General features: G+C 41.8%; 1 protein-coding gene across 1 annotated transcript in view; it reads right to left on the bottom strand.

Moving 5' to 3' along the window:
* Nucleotides 1–210: 210 nt before the first annotated feature.
* The window catches only part of LOC133452091 (carboxyl-terminal PDZ ligand of neuronal nitric oxide synthase protein-like), a 39,775-nt gene continuing 18,033 nt past the window's right edge, over nt 211–21,952 (bottom strand). Inside the window, exons 6-10 of the mRNA XM_061731286.1 lie at nt 9,375–9,513; nt 8,898–9,025; nt 3,864–4,025; nt 2,653–2,821; nt 211–822 (exon numbers count right to left, since the gene is read on the bottom strand). Coding sequence (XP_061587270.1) covers nt 299–822; nt 2,653–2,821; nt 3,864–4,025; nt 8,898–9,025; nt 9,375–9,513 — 1,122 coding nt within the window. The 3' untranslated portion in view covers nt 211–298. The remainder of the gene's footprint in view (nt 823–2,652; nt 2,822–3,863; nt 4,026–8,897; nt 9,026–9,374; nt 9,514–21,952) is intronic.

Below are 21,952 nucleotides of genomic sequence, written 5' to 3'. Positions count from 1 at the left end.
TTATTAAAAAGACATTTTAACTAGAAATAAGACAAATATTCCTAGTAAGATTTTGAGTTTTTGCAGTGCAAGGAAAGGAAACCCCTTAAAAAGCACCTCTTTAAAACTTTACACAACAGATGTAATTGAATGCCACAAATACCTTATTCCAGCAGATGATGTAGGTTTTTTTTTTTTTTTTTTTTTTTTCACAGACTCAAGTTCTCTGTAAAGAAGTTCCTCGGCTTCTGAATGTCACCTGGCTCCCTTGAGGTGCTCTATTAGGTGAAAGATGCCTCGTGCAGCTTTAACAACACCGTTAAACAGGCATCTCATCACCCAAGCAGTCCGGCAGGCTCTCTGCATCCAGCACATTCAGGAGGCGTGCCGCAGCATCCACGCCCAGCACTTCCCCTTGTCCCCAGCTGTCCCGGTCATCGCTCTCATCAGTGTTTGACTCGTACTCGGATCCGATCCCCGACTCTCTGAAACGAAGCAGCTCCAGGGCTCCCAGGACCTGATCCCCCAGCGGTGAGCTTTCGTCGCTGGGAGACTCTCCCGCGTCCTGGCCCCCCGGCCCCTGCATCTCTGACCCCACCGTTGAGAAGCGAAAGCACTCGAGTCGGACTCCGCTCCCGCTCAGGCCCAGAGGAGTGGTGCTGGGCTCTGACGTGCCTGGAGAGCACGGCCCCGGCAGAGCAGACATCCAAGCAGCATCGCTGATCTGCAGCTGGGGCTGAGCTGCTAGTGGGCCCGCAGACGAAGAGGGAGTGAGGGACGGGCAGGGCGTGATGGGGGGCTTGGCACGGAAGGTTATTTCCAGAAGACTGTCTTGGGATCCCACTAAGGTAGAAAGATGACAGAAACAATAAGCAAGAAAAAAAATGTAGGATATAAAACACAGCTCGCAAAAAAGATGTGGGTTATCACATAAAAACAGAAATGTAGGAAGTGGAAGAGATGGTCTAAGCAGAGAAGATGAGATTTACAAAGAGTGGGATGACATCTGTGCTGCAGGATTTGATAAATCATCACTGTATGGCAGCACATCAGCGCTGGCTGAAGCAGGGACGGAGAACAAAGATCAGTGCTCTGAAAGGGCTGCCATGCTGTAATTAATTGCAAGCCTGAAGTGGATGAGAAAAGAGCCAGAAGAGGGAGAGAGGCTGGAAGAAAAGGAGGGATGAAAATAGAACATTTAAGAAAGCATTTCCTTTTTTTATGTGAAACCCATAACAGATAAAGTTGGGATTACATGGAAACAATAAAAAACTAAATAAAAGAAACAAAACAAAACAAACAGGGATTCTTGAATGAACTCTGACTTTCAGCTGCTACACCTTTGTAAAGTTGGTGTTTCTGACATTGAGGGGACCAGATGGTGTTTCCATCCTTTATTCCTGCAAACAGGTCTTAACGCATTCAACACTACAGGGCTGTTATTTTTCTTACAAAGTTCTCTTATGTGCTTTGATTTATTTATTCAAAAGATTCTCCACACATTTTCCATTTGAGTAAAGGCCAGGACCTGCATGCGGGCCAGGATTGGCTTTGTGATGTGCAGAATGTCGTTTTGCATCATCTTGTGGGAAAAAAGCCCAAATATCTCTACAGCTCTACAATCTCAGTGTACTTTTCTGCACTTTTCTGCAGTAACGCTGCCATTGCATAAGTGATGGGACCCCATACTGTCAAAGAGAAAAAAGGCTCCATAAAGAATGTGTGGTCATTTTGGTCTTTGGCACATGGCACCCATTTCTCCTGGAAAAGATCCGGTGCACTGATTCATCCGGCCATCATGTTTCCTCTCTGTGATGGTCCATCCCAGAGACGTCATCACTGCGAGAGCGATGGTTCTTGACACAGTGACGTCTGAGGGCGTCTAGTTTACGCTTACACCCTTTGCACACTCAACTTTCTCCAGATCCCTTGAACAATCTAATTATCTCACTGTCACAACTTATTCTGATTCTGATTAATAGAAGCCGAGAGTGGTTAAAGGTAACCAAATAAACAAAGAAAAGATGCTGTGGATCAGAAAGGATGTTACGGAAGAGTAGGAGCCAGGCAGGAGAAAAATAAAAATAATATTTTAGAGGAGGAAGATTTTTTTTCATTATGCACTTTGAGAAAAAAGTCGAAATGTCGAGAAAAAAGTTGAAATGTCGAGATTAATGTTGAAGTACAATTTACGAGAATAAAGTTGAAATGTTGAGGAAAAAGGTGAAATTTGGACTTTATTCACGAAATTTCGACTTTATTCTTGAAATTGTATTTCAACATTAATTTCGACATTTCGACTTTTTTCTTGAAATTGTATTTCAACATTAATTTGGACATTTCGACTTTTTTCTCGAAATTGTATTTCAACATTAATCTCGCCATTTCAACTTTTTTCTCGAAATTGTATTTCAACATTAATCTGGACATTTCAACTTTTTTCTCAAAATTGTATTTCAACATTAATCTGGACATTTCAACTTTTTTCTCAAAATTGTATTTCAACATTAATCTCGCCATTTCAACTTTTTTCTCGGGATTTCGACTTTATTCTCAAAGTGCACAATAAAAAAAAATCTCCCCCCCTCAAATATTTTTTCTCCTGCGTGGCCCTAATACTCTTCCATAGGATGCCGTGTGGAAAGTGAGGAGTAAAAACTGATTTCCACTCACTCGATGACAACTGGCCAGCGGATTTGAGTTCCAGCTCCTGGATCTGCTTGACTAAGAGGGAAATGTGCTGCAGAAGGTCCGTGTTCTGCTGCAGGAGCCTCTGCACCCTGGCCTGGGCCTCGGTCCGCGCACACATCTCCACGGACAGCTGCTCCTGGAGCACGTGTATCTGCACACACCAACACGGACACACTGAGACCACAGACACCACCAACTCCGGTCGTCATTGAAACATGCAGCACTGTAGCAGAACTAGGCCTGTGTTGAAAAAATTGATTTACCAATTCTAAATCGATTCTCATATTAATTCCTAAAAATCGATTCATATGTTTAAAGATCGATTTTTTTTTCTTTTATTTATTTATGTATTTTTTTTTTCATCATTACATTACAACTTTTGGTTATTTTTTTGTTTATCCCCAAAAAAGGAATGTTTTGTTGGACACGAGAATAACTGGTGCCATGTTTTTGCCTTTAAATATGTTTAAAGGTATGAAAACATTAAAGTGTTAGGTTATAATTGCATAAATTGTCTATATTTCATAACTTTATATACTGTATTGGGGTTACATTTGCAAAAAATGCTAAAAACCAAATGGTCAAAAATTAAAAACCAAAATAGACCGAAAATGGAACAAATAAAAACGGAATGTGGGAAAAAATAAAACCGATTTCATACGTCCATGTTTGCTGCCCTGGATCTGTTTGATAATTCTGACCCACGATGTTTCTGAAATCAGTTCTATCAACATTCTGGGAGCTGATTGGTCCTTACAGCATCATTAGCTGCCAATACTTGCTGTTGAATCTCAATATAACACTAGTAGTAATATTTTGCACAACTACAGTCATATAATTCATGCAACAGCTCAAAAAACAGTTTTAATAACACTAACCCAAATCAATATCGGAATCGAATCGGATCGAATCAAATCTTGATAATCGATTCTGAATCTTAAGAATCAGAAGCGAATCGATTCTTGACATTTGAATCGATCCCCAGCCCTAAGCAGAACCTTGCCAAAGTTATTTGTGTGAGATATCCATAAACATCTATGTTGAGACACTTCGGTGGTCTTTTCAAAGATAGATTAAGCTGTAGCTCATCTTGATTAAATGTTTTGCCTTTGAGTAATCCATAAACACGATGCGGTTCGGTGCTGCTGTTGTGAGATGATTCAGAAACAGAAAGACAACGACTGATCCAGCACCTGTGCTGAAGCTGCCTGTCCTTGCATTTCCTGCTGCTGCAGCTGCTTCTCAAGGAGCTGCAGCTGGAGTTCTGCAGAGCAGGACGCCTCTGCTGCAGACCCGCCTGAAGCCGAGGCGCCGAGGAGGGGAGAGCTCAGCAGGAGAGGAGGCTCGTCGGACACCTACAGTAAACATCACAGCACATCGAGGTCCGCCTCTTCAAACAGCATCTAAATTTGAACACACTTGACACTAGAAAACACTAATCTGATGATCCACTCAGGAAGTACATTGGCAGGTTCAACAGTGTATTACGCTTTGTGACAATTCAATCTGTTGCATTTCAAAATGAGTGTAGCCTCTGCAAGGACGATACAGCCAATCAGGTGGCATTTGATGTTGAGAATATTGCTTTTTTAGGCTTTTAACAAGTTCTGTCGGTGACATTGGGGGTCCTCCTTGAAAACTCACAGATAGAGATGTAGTTGTACACTATGCCTGTGTTGAAAAAAAATCGATTTTCTGATTCAAAATCGATTCTCATATTAATTCCTAAAAATCGATTTGCATGTCTAAAGATCAATTTTTTTTTTTTCATCATTACATTACAACTTTTGGTATTTTTTTGTTTATAGGTATGAAAAGATTAAAGTTTTCAGTTATAATTGCATAAATATTTCTTTGTTTTATATACTGTCTTGGGGTTACATTTGCATAAAATGCTAAAAACCAAATTCTCAAAAATGGGAAAAGATAAAACCGATTTCATAGGTCCCTATCTCTGTTTGCTGTCCTGGATCAGTTTGATAATTCTGACCCACGATGTTTCTGAAAACAGTTCTATCAGCATTCTGGGAGGTGATTGGTCCTCACAGCATCATTATCTGTCAATACTTTCTGTTGAATCTCAATATAATACTAGTATTAATATGTTGCATAACTACAGTCATATAATTCATGCAACAGCTTAAAAAACATTTTTAATAACACTAACCCAAATCGATATCGGAATTGAATCGAATCGGATCGAATCAAAGCGTGATAATCGATTCTGAATCTTAAGAATCGGAATCAATTTGATTCTTGACATTTGATTCGATCCCCAGTCCTACTGCTCTGAATCTAAGCCCTGCATGTCCAGCTGCATCTTCCACGGTGGTGAATGATGCTCCTGAATCCAAATCCAGAGTGGCCCTATTCTAGGGACAGCAAGCGAACAGGCACATACGGCTAAAAGTATGGGGTTACCATAACCAACCATCTTAAATGACAGAGTGATAGTGGAAAGAAAAATAAGAAAGCTTGTGCGCGTGCACGGAGGCATGTGCACAGAGACATGTCTACAGACGTGGTTTCAAAGCTGGCAGTCTCGCTGCCGTCTGAACTTCACAGGGAGGGAATAGCAAAGAGACTCCGGGTGGCCGCAGCTGCACACATTCATACTCACATACATCCCACTGGATGCTCAGGGAAGTTCAAGATGTAAAAAACAATTCTTTAACATGCAGCTGAGACATGAAGCCAACATGTGCACTCTAGTCTAGTTACATTTAGCTTTTTATTATTTTACCCCTTTTTTCTTGTCATTTTATTTAATTTTATTTGTCATTTAAGCGTACTCTTAAATTAAATACTTATCATTTTTGTATAGATAAGCCCTGAATGCAGGCATTGTGACGTAGAATTGTCAAATAGGTTTGATTCACCGTACGAATCTGCACAGATTACTTTTGTAATACTGTATTTGACCCGGTCTTTGTACATTTTAACCGTATAGAAACGTAATTCTGGTCAGTTGTGTGAAATAAGACCTGGAAACAGGCATTGTGGCATATAATTGTCAAATTGGTTTAATTCACCGTATGAATTGTTACAGATTACTTTTGTAATACTGTATTTGACCCGGTCTTTGTACGTTTTGACCGTATAGAAACGTAATTCTTGCCATTTTAAGAATGTACCTGCTGTATTCTACTGCCCTTACTTTTTAACAACTTGTGCTTTTTTATTATTTTACCTCTTTTCTTATCATTTTATTTGTTATTTACTGTTTAATTGAGTCCTGCCCGCTTTTAATGTTGATGTAAAGCAGTTTGAATGACCTTGTATTGAATTGTGCTATACAAATAAACTAGCCTTGCCTAGTAACAGAGAGAGGAGCAATGCTGTGTGAATGGAGGGTAAAGGTCTCATGATGGCTGCACTGGGCTGACAGTGAGACACGGGAGAGCAAGGGTCAGTTTGGGCTGCTAGCCCCCCTGCAGACCCTGCAGACCCCGTAGACCCTGCAGCCCCTGCAGATCCTGCAGACCCTGCAGATCCTGCAGACCCTGCAGACCCCGTAGACCCTGCAGACCCTGCAGATCCTGCAGACCCTGCAGACCCCGTAGACCCTGCAGCCCCTGCAGATCCTGCAGACCCTGCAGATCCTGCAGACCCTGCAGACCCCGTAGACCCTGCAGACCCTGCAGATCCTGCAGACCCTGCAGACCCTGCAGACCCTACAGACCCTGCAGACCCTGCAGATCCTGCAGACCCTGCTGTGCTGCTTGGGAGGATCCATCCCCTGCTGAGGCCGACCTGGCATCTCCTTTCCTGCAGCTGCAGGAACACTGCAAACGGCAGTGAAACGGAGAGCAGCGCGGCTGTCCGTGTCCCCCCGGTGCAAACCGCCCGGACTTTAATCGATGTTGGGGTTTATTCAGCGGCATCGTAGTAAAGCACAGTCAGCAAGCCGAGACGTTGGGGATTACTGGCGGAACTATGACAACGGAAACGAGGAGTGAGACCGGGACGGACTGGGAACGCAACATTTCACTCTTGTGGACTGATTATTTATGCACAGCTGGAGCACAGATGTCCAGTGTGTCTTTATACTCCAAACTCTCTGTGAAGGTGCTCTTTTCTGCTTTAATTAGCACAGAAACACAGAATTTCTCTGATTTTAATCGATGGGCACTAAAAGATGACATCAACGGAGCATTTGTGGACACGTTTGGGGATTCTTGAGTCTAATTCTTTAGAGTTCTCTACACATTTAGCACTGTCTTAATATTTATTTGTTTTCATTTAAAATTTTAGTTTTTATCTTTCTCATCACAATTGTCATCATAAACATCTGTGAGGCCTAAGGTCACACAAATAGATGGTGAAACTGACTAAAACTTATATTAAAGAAACACACTCATGCAGACAGATGCACAATATAAAAAAATAATGCAAAATGATAAACCTCATCACTCTTATAACTTAACTATCTTTATACTTCTTTTTATTTCCATAAAAAGTACTATGAAGTGTCTTGTCATACGACTGTAAAAACAGAAAAGAATAATAAAAGGAGAAAGCCAGAATAGACACTGACGGTGTGAAGTAGATTTCTCTGTTTTCAGCCCGCTGTGACCAGAGAAAAACATTGAGTTTAATGAAAGTGACTGGACGTACCAGACCACGAACACGCCTCTCTCTGGAGCGATAAAGCTGCTGCGTCCTCAGAGACTTGCCGAGCAGACAAAACATCAGAGAGCAGACATGGCGGGATTAGCAGAGCAGCGCTGGAAAAGCTTGCTTTGGTTTCATCAATAAACCATGTGATCCCATCAATACTGACGAGACCTCACGGGACATTTGTCCACAAACACGTCTTAGCGGCTGATTGATGAGCTGCACGGCCCTCAGAGCTGTTTACCGTTTTCATAAACTCTCGGCCTGCGTGAGCTCCAACCGGGAATTCTAGATCAGCGAGGGATTTCAGCCTTTTTTTAGGAATATGTCTTTTATTTTTAGTTATGATTACTGTAAAAACAGACTTGCAGGACTACGGTGCAGGAGATGGACTCGGCGACTGCATTTGAACACGTAAATCACATGTAGCCAAATCGTGACGTTACTTGATATAATGCTTCGACCAGTACTGAGTTGAGGGGGGATGAGGGGGGATGGCATCCCGCCTCATCCCCCCCTGAAATAAAAACGGTCAAAATCATCCCCCCCTGAAATAAAAACGGTCAAAATCATCCCGCTGTAAAACTGCCATCCCTTATGTCATTTCATCAATGAATGTGGTTTTACTGCTATTTCAACATTTAGAGTCATCACCAGAAAAATAACACCAGAAAAATAACTTATTTGACAATTTTCACCTGTTTCAAGTAAATTTTCACTTGAAATAAGTAGGAAAATCTGCCAGTGGGACAAGATTTATCTTCTCATTACAAGCAAAAAAAATCTTGTTCCACTGGCATATTTTTCTACTTATTTCAAGTGAAAATCTACTTGAAACAGGTGAAAATTGTTGTTTTTTCCAGTGATGAGTCTTGTTTTAAGTGTAATGAGATTTATTTTACTAAAATGAGACATTTTAACTAGAAATAAGACAAATATTCTTGTTAAGATTTTGAGTTTTTGCAGTGATCCATGTTACTTATCCTGTGAAGGACTGAGTCATATTGATAAATTCACAAAACTGTTTTTATTGTTGTGTTTTGATGTATTTGATGTAAGCCCAGTGGATATTTAAAGCTTACAGAAGGCTGCATTTAACTGCTGCTATGTCATTCCTGCAGTATTTCTGCAGCTGTTTTGGTCACTGCTATTATTTGTAATATATTATATTATTTGTAATCAACACAAATTATATGTCCCCATATGATAAAATCCACCATCCCCCCTGATTGTTTTTTACAACTCAAGTACTGGCTTGGACATAGATTAAGTTCATTGTTAACTTCATTAAGGAGCCAAGATCCCACCCGGCTTCGGCTCGTGTCACACCTGCGTCATGTGAAGGAACAAACTCGGAAAAGTCCCTTTGTTTGTTCTTTATGCTTCTAGCATAAAGTGTTTAAATCAGTTGAACAGACTGACTGAAATTTTCAAAGCCGGTGTAGCCACCCTGGAAATGTAATTATTGACACAGCTTTTTAGATATCTCCGAATAAGCAGACAAAAGGTCTCTACAAGACGTAGAAAACTTCCTGCAGATCAGGGCTACAGCAGAGCTTTGTACGAGGCACAGTGAAATGACGAAGGACGGCCTCTGTCCCCCCCAGTACCTTTTCATCCGTACTGAGGCCTTCATCCCTTCTGCTCTTCTCTGGGTCTGATGAAGAGCCGTACTCAATGCTCTCCTCCGTGGTGGCTTCAAGGTCCGTCTCCTCAGACGGCGCAGATCTCTTCTTTGCTGCAGAGAGACACGATGCATTGAAAGGTTGTTCGTGCCGTCTTGTTTTCATGGTCTGAGTGACAGCTGGCGCAGCAGCGAGGACGGAGCCGCCAAGGACGTCCCGCAAGAAAGGATTTTTGATGGTTCGCTTGATTCACCAAAACCAAACTGGATCCTCAATGTGAAAAACAAAAAAAAACGCTGGATGATAATGGTATGTTTTGAGACATGAGACATTTGCTTAGACGTGTGTGTGTCCTGGAGTGTCAGAGAAAGCTAGAAACACAGGAGAACACTACAACATAAGAGTGTTGTAGTGTGAAACAGGAAGAAGAGGCATTTTTATGAAAGTGTAGGTGTGATTCACCTGGTGCTCCTTCTAGCTCCCCAGCCTTCCCCTCATCCTCCTCATCCTCATCATCATCATCAGTTTTCTGGTCCAGGGTCATCTGGTGACACACGTCAAACGCCTGACCCACCGTCCGCACAATCCTCATGGCCTGAGACTGTGGGAGGACACAAGTGAAGCAGGAGAGGCCAAAATCAGGAGACCAGGAGATGGAAGTTTGACATCAAAATGAAGGGAGGTGAACATTCAGACAGAGTGAAGCAGGAAGGGAACCAAAGCTTGGTGTGCTGAGATACTTTAGTTTATTTCAGAGGAACTTTAACCTTGAAATTGCCCACATTGGAAATGTGAATAGAAAGTACAAAAACTGTCGTATATCACACTTTTTCTTTCTGCACGTGCATGAGGTTGCGATTAGGGATGGGTGGTATGGACTAAAAAATGTATCACGATAATTTCTGGCATTTATCCCGATAAAGATAAAAATGACGATAAATAAAATACCAATTCAACTCCACCTTTTTAACTATAAATCTATCACCACATTCAGTCTTTGGAGCCCCCAAAACAAGTTTTCTTAGCTTATAAAATCACAAAGTACAAAAATACAACTTGATAAATAAAGAAACAGGACAAATAAATAAAAGTTCACCGAAAATAAAATCCAATCAGTGATGACCTCTTTTAATATAAATAAAATGTGCAAATTAATCTGTGGTTGGAACATGCCACAAATTAGATGCTATTGCAATTTTATTTCCTAATATTCAAATGTTGTATCAAAATGTAACAACCATTTCCTTCTGTTTTTGCAGACTCTGCATATAATAGATGATGTTTGCTGCTCGTCACTCTTTTTAAATCCAAACCAGTTCCAGATAACGGAGCTGGAGCCTCGTTTAATGAGCTCCTCGCTCTCAAATCCGCCTTCCGCAATGTTTGTTAAAATATCGCCCATTCCTAGTTGCGATCCCGATGATTTTCTCACAAGACACTAAAAAGAGTCAAAACGGCTTACAGGACCTGGGTCTTCTGGGCACAGCAAGAGGAGTTATGGCCTTACAGAAGTTGCACAAGTTAGAAGTTGCACAAGTCATCCGTGAGGTTTGAATTTGCTGCTGCTGTGTGAAATTGGACGATGATTACCCAGAAACCCCTGATGTGGCCTCCTCCACATGTTATTTCACTGACAATTCAAAATACTGCATATGTTTGCACCAAAACTGGAGTGGATATTTGGTTACTTTAAGGAGAAGTAAGTTCTCTTAAGACAATTCGTACACTGCAAAAACACCCCCTTTACAAATACACATAATATTACATAAATCTAGTCAAAATTTTCTTATTTTTAGCAAAAATATCTTCGACAATGGTGGAAGAACAATTTTGTAGTTTTTTTTGCAGAGTTTTTGCAGTGCGTGTAGGCTAATACAGGACTAAGAATTTGGGTTTTATCTGTAAGCAGATTAAAAGGAAAACGTCACTCACTGGTCTCTTTATTAGCACATGCGCTCTAATTGGTGTTTAATGCAAATATCTAATCAGCTGATCACATGGATCGATCTGAATGTGTTTAGGATTGCAGGCATGGCTGATTTGACCTGCTGAAGTTGAAGCTGAGCATCAGAATGAGGGAGAAAAGGTTATTTAGGAGACTCTGAACTTGAAGTGGTGGTTTATGTGACAGAGAACGGTGCGAAAATGTGCAAACATCCGGTGAGCAGCAATCGTTAGTGAGAAAAATGACCAAAATTACACTTTTCCTAAACTCTGGTGTTCAGTTTAAACTTCAGCAGGGGATTTTGAGCAGGATGATATTCCCAAATGCATTGAGCTACTGCAACGTGATTGGTTGATTCAATATTTACGTGAGAGACCAAACGGTGCGTTCATAGAGAGGGCTGTGAGTGCTCCTTCTTCAAAGTGTTGGATAAAAAGCTTTAGATAACTCTCCATAATCAGACCATCAGCGGGATGTAATCCGCACTGGGCTCTCGCCTCGCTCTTTTCTCCACGAAAACAATCCTGTTTAATTTGCTCAAAGTGCCGAAGATTTACGGTTCAGCTGGCAGCAGCAGTGTATCATCATCCCTGATCTATATTTATCTGCATTTATCCCATCTTTATTTTGTCATAAAATTTCCCAGTGGCAAGGCGATTTATTTTACTTTTGTTATATTGGACTTCTATATATATATCTATAATAACTTAATAAGAGAACAAACAAGAAAAAACATCAAACGGTGTCATAAAAGTGTCTTGAACTCCAGATCTACAGGAGGGGTCTCTGAGCTTGAAGGTGCATGTTAAGTTATGTTTTATTGTCTTTTATCAACTTGAACTGGTTTTCTTTTCCAAACCCACAGAACCACAACAGAATCACGCCACGACATCTCATCCAACATTATGTATCCCTTTACTAGTGTGAAATCAAAAAAATGAAGGTTTGCTATGTTTTTGATATCTTTTTTGCCCTGAGAAATCTAAAAATGTTAATACAGTAATTGCATTTCCTTTGTAATTCTCCATCACACATTATTAATTAATCCTCAACATGCAACTTTCGTCAGGGGGAGGTGTAACCAAGAGTACAGCTTAGGGAGGATGAACTCAGCACCGTTTCAACTTAAAGGGGTCCTATTATAAAAAACATGTTTTTTCTTGCTTTAACATATATAAAGTGGTCTCCCCTCAGCCTGCCAACTCAGAGAAGGAGGAAAGTAACCAAATTCTGCAGTGTCTGTACAGCCGCCCGGATGAGCCGTCCAGTGTGATGTGGATCTACGAGCCGTTCAGATTCTGCAGATTTTCATTACGTAACCAAAATGCAAACCCCGCCCACAACTATAAAACCGTGCATGCGAGAGTCCTACTATCGCTTCACACTACGTGACATCAGACGTCTCCCTCCAACAGCTGCCACTTTATTGAGGTTTTTGTAGTGAAATGAGGAGGAATCATAGAGATAACTTCTCATTTCAACTAAAGCTTGAGATATGGTTCCGCGTCAAAACGACGCCGTGCGTCGACGCAGACCACACGCCGTCGCTGACGCCGTCGCTGACGCCGTCGCTGACGCCGTCGCTGACGCCGTCGCTGACGCCGTCGCTGACGCCGTCGCTGACGCCGTCGCTGACCTGCACCTCCCGAAAATTGTAACTACACGTCGAGGCGATGCAGACCACACGCAGACGGAGAGGGCTGTGATTGGTTCACTTGGTAGCAACGCATTTCCGGTTTCCGGTTTGAAGCAGTCGTGAACTTTCAGGGCTCTTTTCTTCTTCGTGTAAGTGTGATTTTTTTTGTTTTGGTTTTTTGCACAATAGTTGTCCTTAACTCTTTGATTCACTGTGACCGGAAAAAGTCGGATAAACCATTCAGGAAAAGATCACGAATCAGCGGTCGCGGGGGGTACTGCACCGCGGAGAAATGGAGTGACGGAGAAGTCCGAAGGGTTCACGACGGTGTCACGGTGACGGCGTGTGCTCTGCGTTGGTGTGACGCAGAACCATAATTCAGGCTTAACTGGATCAGCCGTTCCTCATCCGGGACTGTTTCCTAGAGCGCTTTCAACCGGCTTTCAACGCGAGCGACAGGAAAAAAATAGAAGCAGGGCGTCCGACAAATGTTCAGCTCAAAACGGCGCGCCGCGCCGCTGCGGCCAGTTAGGACAGTCCAATAGAAAATAAAGCAAATGGAATTGATTTTGTCGCTGACGCTCGCCTGCATCGCATGCAGTTCTGACACGTTGTAATTCCGCCGGCCATTTTTTCGTAGCGGTGTATCGCGTCATTCAGGCAGCCAATCAGCACAGGCCTCATTATCATAGCCCCGCCCACTCAGAATCCTGCATAGATAATGAGGTTAGAGAATGGGAAGATAAAGACATGGTTTAGAGGCTGAATTTCTAATTTATTTAGCAAAAACAATCAAAAGCTTGTTTTTAAGACATTCAAGGCCTGTTTAAAATAGGGATTAGATGATAATAGGTCCCCTTTAATATAATTTATGGAGTGGACCTCTGAATCTTGAATCTAAGCGATTGTTATTGATTTTTTTTCTTTTTTTTTCTCCCTTGTCTGCACACATATTAATGATTGATACCATGTAGGTAAAAACCAAAGGCATATATATGTGCATTATTGCTATATTTAATATATATACATATATACGCCTACATACGCATACACATACATACATAAATATATACATACAGACCCAGTGGGTTTTTTTTTTTTTTTGTGGGGGGGGGGGGGGGGGGTTGGGGGTGGTTGGTGGGGGGTGGGGGGGTGACATCCACTGCCAATCCAGGAAGCAGGAACACACGGAGGCACACGTCAAGCATTGTTATTGATAAAGATTGCTGTGCCTTCGACTGACAGCACCAGCACCAGCCAAGAATGAGAACCTGCTGATCCCAGTGACGTCATTAGGTACAATTTGCATATCAGTCCCACAGAAGTGTCTCTTTTAACCTTCAGTCCTCATGCCACTGTAACCAGAACATTTGGAAAACTCAAAAAAAGTGAATCTTTTACACTTATAATAAGACTTCAAACTAAATATTAGGAAAGTGGAAAGTAAAGTAGCCGTTACTAATTTAGTAGCCACTAGAGTTTAATATACGTGCTCAAGCGAGAGTTTTTATCGATTTATCTTTTGGATAATATGTCCCCGTTAGCAATCCGGTGTAGAGGGAGCTGGCTTGAAGCCGTGATGGTTATTCCACTCAGCCGTACTTGAGAGATACTGGGCCACACTGTCAGAGTCAAAACCAGGTCAGCCTACACGAGCACCCACAGCGACGCCGCTGGTGTTTCCACACTTGTACTATCTAGATCAGCCCAAAGAAACTCTTAACTCTTAACACCCTCGAGTGGCCGTGCCGAGACCTCAGCCTCGGTTGGGATCTGACCCAGGAACCTCCCAGTTGAGAGGGGGACATGGTAACCACCTCACCACGACTAATTGCATTGAATAAATCAATGATCTATACTGGCTTCTCCCTGTTCAGGGTCACGGGGGTCTGCCGGAGCCTCTCCCAGCTCTCTCCTGGTAAAAGCCGAGGGTACATCATAAATATATCAGCAGACCTGCAGCTGGAGGAGATTCTGCTGCCAAATGTGAATTCTAATGCTGGTAAAAGGACTGTTGTGTACAGAGCCCTGTATGAGTGGAATTCATTTCCCAAACACATCACACAAACAAACAGCATAAGAACATTCAAATTAATAGGTAAGCAACATCTTTTGAATCAGTATAAGTAACAATTATACAATATTGAAATAGAGATCACTTAAAGGGGACCTATTATGAAAAACAGGTTTTTTCTTGCTTTAACATATATAAAGTGGTCTCCCCTCAGCCTGCCAACTCAGAGAAGGACGAAAGCAACCAAATTCTGCAGTGTCTGTACAGCCGCCCGGATGAGCCGTCCAGTGTGATGTAGATCTACGAGCCAATAAGATTCTGCTCCCGTCGTTACGTAACCAAAATGCAATTTGCATAGGTTGGCCTCCGATGCGTGAAACCACGCTCACAACTAACTCCGCCGGCCGGAACTTCTGCTATTTTTTCGTAGCGGTGTATCGCGTCATTCAGGCAGCCAATCAGCACAGAGCCTCATTATCATAGCCCCGCCCACTCAGAATCCCGCATAGATAATGAGGTTAGAGAATGGGAAGATAAAGACATGGCTCAGAAGCTGAATTTCTAATTTATTTAGCAAAATAATCAAAAGCTTGTTTTTAAGACATTCAAGGCCTGTTTAAAATAGGTATTAGATGCCATAATAGGTCCCTTTAAACAAGCAGCTTGCTGAGACTGATTGTCTGACCTGCTGGAAATTGAAACATAGTTGGTTCTGACTGTTGTTGAATGTATTTTTTTCTTTCTTTTTTTCTGTATTAAATCAGTTGTGAAGTTCTACACTACAAATTTAATGAAATTGTGGACTGTTTTTCAGACTTTTTCACAACCTCAGATGAACTTTTAACTGTGCAGTGTTTTTGTTTTGTTTTGTGTTATTTTCTCATTTTGCCGTCTTCATTTTGTGGAACGTCTCTGCTTTTTTTTGCAGAGTATTTTTAATTTGATATCCTCTTTATCTAGTGGAAACGTATTTGGTTTGCTTTTATTATGTTATGTTTTGTACTGTATTACTTTAAAATGTTGGCAGACTCCAGGAAGAATAGCTGCAGTCATGCTGTAGCTAATGGGGATCCTAATTAAACAAACAATTAAACACAGTGAACACGTCTTCGTCACATTAGATAAAAACCCACACAGGCATGGGGAGGACATGTAAATGCCATACAGACAAACAGACCAGGAACCTTCTCGCCGTGTCACAACAGCGTATACCGACAGATCACTGACTGCATTTCCATGCACTCAATAACCCTTTTAAAACCCGAATATTGGCAATAATAACCCGAATTTGCACGGCCATGTAAACACCAATAACCCCTTTGAATAACCCCAATTTGCTCATATTTGGGTTTTTAAAAACCTGAATATGAGCCCTGTGTTACTCCTTTTAAAACCCGAATATTCGGTTATATAAACGCCAAACGGAATATCCCCATCAAACGGAACATGACTTTGTTTTCTGCTCATGCTCTGTTCACAAGGAATCCTGGTCTTTTGAGTCCAGGAAGTTCTTATAAACACGGAGAAACAAGACCAGGAGGAGACTAATCACTTCATAAATGTAATGAAGGATATGAACATTTCTGCATTTGTAGACGGTACAAAGTACCGGGATAGTGAGATTTACAAGAAGGTGAGAGAAAAGTTGCACGAAGCAGCATTTGTTTTGAATTTGGATACAGGAAGAAGAAGCGGAAATGACGCTAATTGTCATGACGTTCTCCGTGCGTCGCTGGTTTGATCCAGATATCCCAAATGATTAATTACCATGTATACAGGGATAACCCTGTTTGCTCACGCATGGAAACGGAATATTCCCAATGTTTCAGTAACCGGAATATTAGCAATAACCCGAATTTTGACTGCATGTAAACGTAGTCACACTGTGTTTCAGTTCCCTTGTGTTCAGGTGAGGGCTGCCAGATCAGTGCAAGGATGCACGGCGGGGTCTGAACAAGCCCAGCGGGGTCACGTGGGGGAGCATGTTGACCAGAGCCGACCTCACTGAGGATCCGGTCAAGGGCAGTCTGGACGTGTGCGTATTCTTCAGGAACAACGCATTCAACTGTGGCTCTGATGGGTTGAGCCTCTGTCTATTCTGCTTCCTTCAACCGCACAATGCATATTCTCTTGCAAAAGATTAATGTTTTATTGTGCACTGTCCCTGTTTTGAAATAAATTACAAATTACAATTACACCGAGTAAAAGAAATGATATTAGGCTAATATTGTTACAGTGATTCTCAACTGCTCGGTCGGTACCTGAAAGTGGCTTTCAGACCTGTTTTCAGTGGGCTGCTGGGATTTGCCCCAGTTGAAGCTACATTATTTCATTTTCAGTCTTTTTGGAATGACTTTTCAGTTGCTGCACTTTGTTTATGTTTTATCATGAACTCACTGCTAATTCTTTGCAATCTGCTCAATTTGGGTCTGTTTGTGATTAAGGAGTGAGGGTGGGTCCCCAAGCCAGACCAGTATTATAGTAACCCTTATCTTGTTGTTTTATCAATGTTTTAATGGTATAAAATAACAAACAGAAACTACAGTGTTATTATTTGAGCTAATAAGTTGGCTGATTATCAGTCTTTAATATTTTCCTAAAATAAAACCACACAATGTTCATAATAACAAGGATCCGCAATCAAAGTATTTACTGGGATCTCCTTCAGAAACTACCAAGACAAAGGATATTAATTTAAATTAAATTCTACGGTGAAAAGGGTACACAATATATACTTTTTCATTTGAGATATAAGAGCTTCCATGATCCTTTCAAGCTTTAATTTTTTTTCCTTCAGTTCCTCCAACTGCTTTCTATATCTGCTGGAATTAAACTTTATCCACCGTGTCCTTCCTGGCTCTCGCCAAAGGTGACGTTTTCCATATCGAGCGCTGGCAGAGGCAGCATCAAAACAAATTTATCGCCACTTGCCTCAGGAGGATTATCCTGTCTCAAGGTATTCAATCAATACGTCAGCGTGGCTCCAAAAGGCTCCAAAGTAGATTAATCAAGTGCAATAGTAAAACAAAACAAAAACAGAAAATGAAATACAATTTATAATAATGTTCCATCAATGCAGGATGGAGAATTTAATTTAGCTCCAGTTAAAACTGCCAGCCCTCCCGCCGCCGAGCACAAAAGGCTGACACGCTGAGCTGACATCTAAGCCTCACGCTGCAACATGTCGTGATGAAAATAAATCAAATCTCCTCTTATCAAGTGATCCATCTCCTCCTTTCGCAGCCACATGCTTGGTCTGCAACAGCCAGATAAGGCCCTGCAGCCCCAGGGAGGCAGAGAGGCACGTCCGGCTGTGTCGCTGACAACCTGGCTGGGTGTTTTCATTCAGCTGTGGTGGAAATGTCTAAGTAGCAAAAATGAAAAAGGCCCTTCTCTTTTCCTTCTACCCACCGGTCTGATTAGTATTCAGCTTCACTAGGTCACTGTCAGCCTGGTATCCATGGTGAAGGGACGGGAGTCAACCTCTGTCTTTGTCGCCGAGGAGAAATTGAGTCTTATACAAATCATATACAAATATGTGGCGAGCGTGCCTTTCACGACGGCTTACATGATGGGTCTGCATCCCAGAAATACTGGCCATGCACGTGTGTCAGCAGGCCGGTTACCGTCTCCGATAGTACACTTAAATACAACCTTTATATTAGGAATGGGCGATATTTTACCGTTCACGATATACCGTCAAAAAAATTCCCCACGGTAAGAATTTGTCATCTCACGGTAAAAAGGATAAATTCCCGTTGATGACGTTTTTGTGTAACAAACATGGCGGAAGGCGGATCTGAGAGCGAGGAGCTCGTTGTTAAACGAGGCTCCAGCTCCGTTATCTGGAACTGGTTTGGATTTATAAAGAGAGACGAGGAGCAAACATCATCTATTCTGTGCAGAGTCTGCAAAAACAGAAGGAAATGGTTGTTACATTTTGATATAACGTTTGACTATTACGAAAAAAAATTGCAATAGTATCTAACTTGTGGCATGTTCCAACCACAGGTTAATTTGCACATTTTATTTATATTAGAAGAGGTCATCACTGATAGGATTTTATTTTCAGTGAACTTTTATTTATTTGTCTTGTTTCTTTATTTATCAGGTTGTATTTTTTTCTACTTTGTGATTTTATAAGCTAAGAAAACTTGAAGGACAAGGTACTTTTGCTGTTTGCACTGTTAAGCCATACAGTTTGAATAAATGTTGAATCTGTTCTTACATTTCAAACTTGTTTCATTTGAGTCATTACAGTTTTGCAGTACAGGTGTACTAATTTAATAGTTTTTTATTAATTCAATTTAATTGGTGTAGTTTAGTAGCATTTAGTATTCCTTTAGAGCAGTGATTTGGGGGCTCCAAAGACTGAATGTGGTGATAGATTTATAGTTACAAAGATGGAGTTGAATTGGTATTTTTTTTATCGTCATTTTTATCGTTATCGGGATAAATGCCAGAAATTATCGTGATACATTTTTTAGTCCATACCGCCCATCCCTACTTTATATATAACTGAACAAGAAAGTAAAATTTACCCCAAAACATCCGACTATTCTTCAAAAATATGCAAGAATAAAACACAAAAAACTATTTAAAACAGTCTCCAATAAACTAGGTTCATACATAATGAACCTCCTAAGACCGGCCGTACACATGCAGGTATGTAGACACACGTTGTCACAATATTTAATTTCTTAATGGAGACACAAGGCAACGAGACAAATATAAACTATCGCCAGGTAAGCAACATCCTGAAGACAACATTTAAACGGCTGCCACGATCCTATAACTGGTGTTCTGCAAACGGTGAGACAATTAATAGGCTTTCTGCTTATTATATGATAACATCTTCGAATACTCATCAATAAACAGGACTTCATCTGTAATGGAAATCACTCGTGGGCTCAAGAACACTTCAGGAAATCACTGTCTCAGAACCCAATTATATGATTAGAAATGTGATCTCCCAATGCTTCCGACTAAAGCTCCATCGTAGAAGCTGCACATGTACATAATCCAGAAACACTGCCGTCTTCTCCGGGTCAAAGCCCATTGGACAAATGGAAAGCAGTCCTGCAGCCTAATTAATCAAAGTCTGACGTTCTTTTTGGAGACGTGGATGCTGCGTCCGCAGGATTAAACAGGTAAGGGACCAGCCGGTGCTCAGGTCTGCTGCAGATGCACCAGCCCCTAATGAATGATCAGTTTGCACATCTGGAGAAGAAACATCAGCGCTTAAAGGTGTAGGTAGGTTTGAGAACAACGTGTACTCCCATCCAGACGACTTTTCAGAAGGAAGACCTGAACTGTTTCAGCAAGACATTACCAGACAGCGAACTGCACCCATTACAAAGGCTTTTGCAGTCCAGACCTTTCACTGACCGGAAAGATCAGTGTTTGACACGTTTTCTATGTTTTACTGTGTGTTTCTGATATTTGCAAATCATTACATTGTGTTTTTGTTTACTTTAGACACATGGTTGTAAAATAAACCCAGATGGAGCAGTACGTCAAGAGAAAAAGTGACAGTGTCGACATTATTAACCTGATGTAATGCAATGTAATCTGTGGATGATTGAATCCGATCAGCCAGAGATCTCGTTCCCAATATGGTTTCACATGCGTGTAATTTCTATTATTGTCTAAAATACACAAGAAGCATAGTTTTAAATTAAGTGGTGATATATTGAGTGATAGATTGAAGAGCAGCTGGTCTGAAACAGAGCTTTGTTGTAGATATGCTGCTATAGAGCTACGCTGCACAGGGACATCAACATGATCTATATGTGCTGGTCTGCCTCCCTCCTTCTCTGTTTTGTGCATGTTTGCAGGCCAGAGCTTCAGGAGCTGCATCCTGACCTGCAGTGCCCCCTTCCTACATAGAACTATGGCTGGGTATCCATTAAAATGTCAAGAATCGATTCGATTCCGATTCTTAAAGGGGACCTATTATGAAAAACAGGTTTTTTCTTGCTTTATCATATTTAAAGTGGTGTCCCCTCAGCCTGCCAACTCAGAGAAGGAGGAAAGCAACCAAATTCTGCAGTGTCTGTACAGCCGTCCGGATGAGCCGTCCAGTGTGATGTGGATCTACGAGCCAATAAGATTCTGCTCCCGTCGTTATGTAACGAAAATGCAATTTACATAGGTTGGCCTCCGATGCGTGAAACCACGCCCACAACTAACTCCACCAGCCGGAGCTTCCGCCATTTTTTTGTAGCGGTGTATCGCGTCATTCAGGCAGCCAATCAGCACAGAGCCTCATTATCATAGCCCCGCCCACTCAGAATCCTGCATAGATAATGAGGTTTGATTTGATTTTATTAGGGATCCCCATTAGCTGGCGCCGTAGCGACCAGCTAGTCGTCCTGGGGTCCACATAAAAGACATACAAAATAGATTTACAAATACAACATTAATTAAAGCTGCAAGCAGCGATGAACGGGCCCTCGCACTCACGTCCACCGCCCCCCATAAGCATATCAGAAATGACACCACCCACGACTCTCTATGTCAAACCATTCAAAAGTTATAGCAGAAAAAAGGAACAACCAATCAGAAGAAGGGGCTGGGCTAATTCAGGCCAATGAAGGTCAAGGACTTAATACCGAGTCCCATGACACCACCCACGACTCTTTATGTCAAACCATTCAAAAGTTATGGCAGAGAAAAGTATTCTAGGGGGCGCTGTTGAGCCGTTAGGCCACGCCCATTAATGCAAACCATTAAATATCAAATTTATCACCAGGCCTGGCTTGCATGCAAATTTTGGTGACTTTTGGAGAACTATCAAATATGGACAAATCAGATGAAGGGGACGAGCGCTTTTTCGCGTCTAGCGTCGCCACGGTAACACTTTTGAAAGAGAAAAGTAATGTGCGTCGTCGCAGGACAGAGACGAAAATTTTGATGTAAAAAAAAAAAACTCAGCATACACCCGGTCTCGAACTCCGGACCTCCGGCACCATAGACCGTAATGCTCTGTTTGAGCTAAGACTCAACTATTACTTTCACTTTGACTTACTGCCTTAGGAGAGACCAACATAGCGATATAATGTCTGGAACTTTTTTTCCTAATTTTTTAAATATTTGTAAGGTATAAATATTAGTAAAACACTACTATTTTATTATTACTTTTTCCTTAACCATTCTACCGAGGTTCTAACCGGGCTGAGCACGGGACTATTTCTGATGTCACCACATTACAACAGCTGATTGGTCGGGGGGCGGGGCCGTCATCACCCTACTCGCCACGGATTGGTCGGGGGGCGGGGCCGTCATCACCCTACTCGCCACTGATTGGTCGGGGGGCGGGGCCGGCAGACGTTTGAATCAGGAAGCGGGAGTCAGCGCGAGAGCGACTGGCGGCTTGCGGCGATTTTATTATAAAAAAAGGACAACCAATCAGAAGAAGGGGCGGGGCTAACTCAGGCCAATGA

The sequence above is a fragment of the Cololabis saira genome, chromosome 10, assembly GCF_033807715.1.
Source record: "Cololabis saira isolate AMF1-May2022 chromosome 10, fColSai1.1, whole genome shotgun sequence".
NCBI lineage: Eukaryota > Metazoa > Chordata > Actinopteri > Beloniformes > Belonidae > Cololabis > Cololabis saira.
This window is presented reverse-complemented; position numbering and strand designations above follow the sequence as displayed.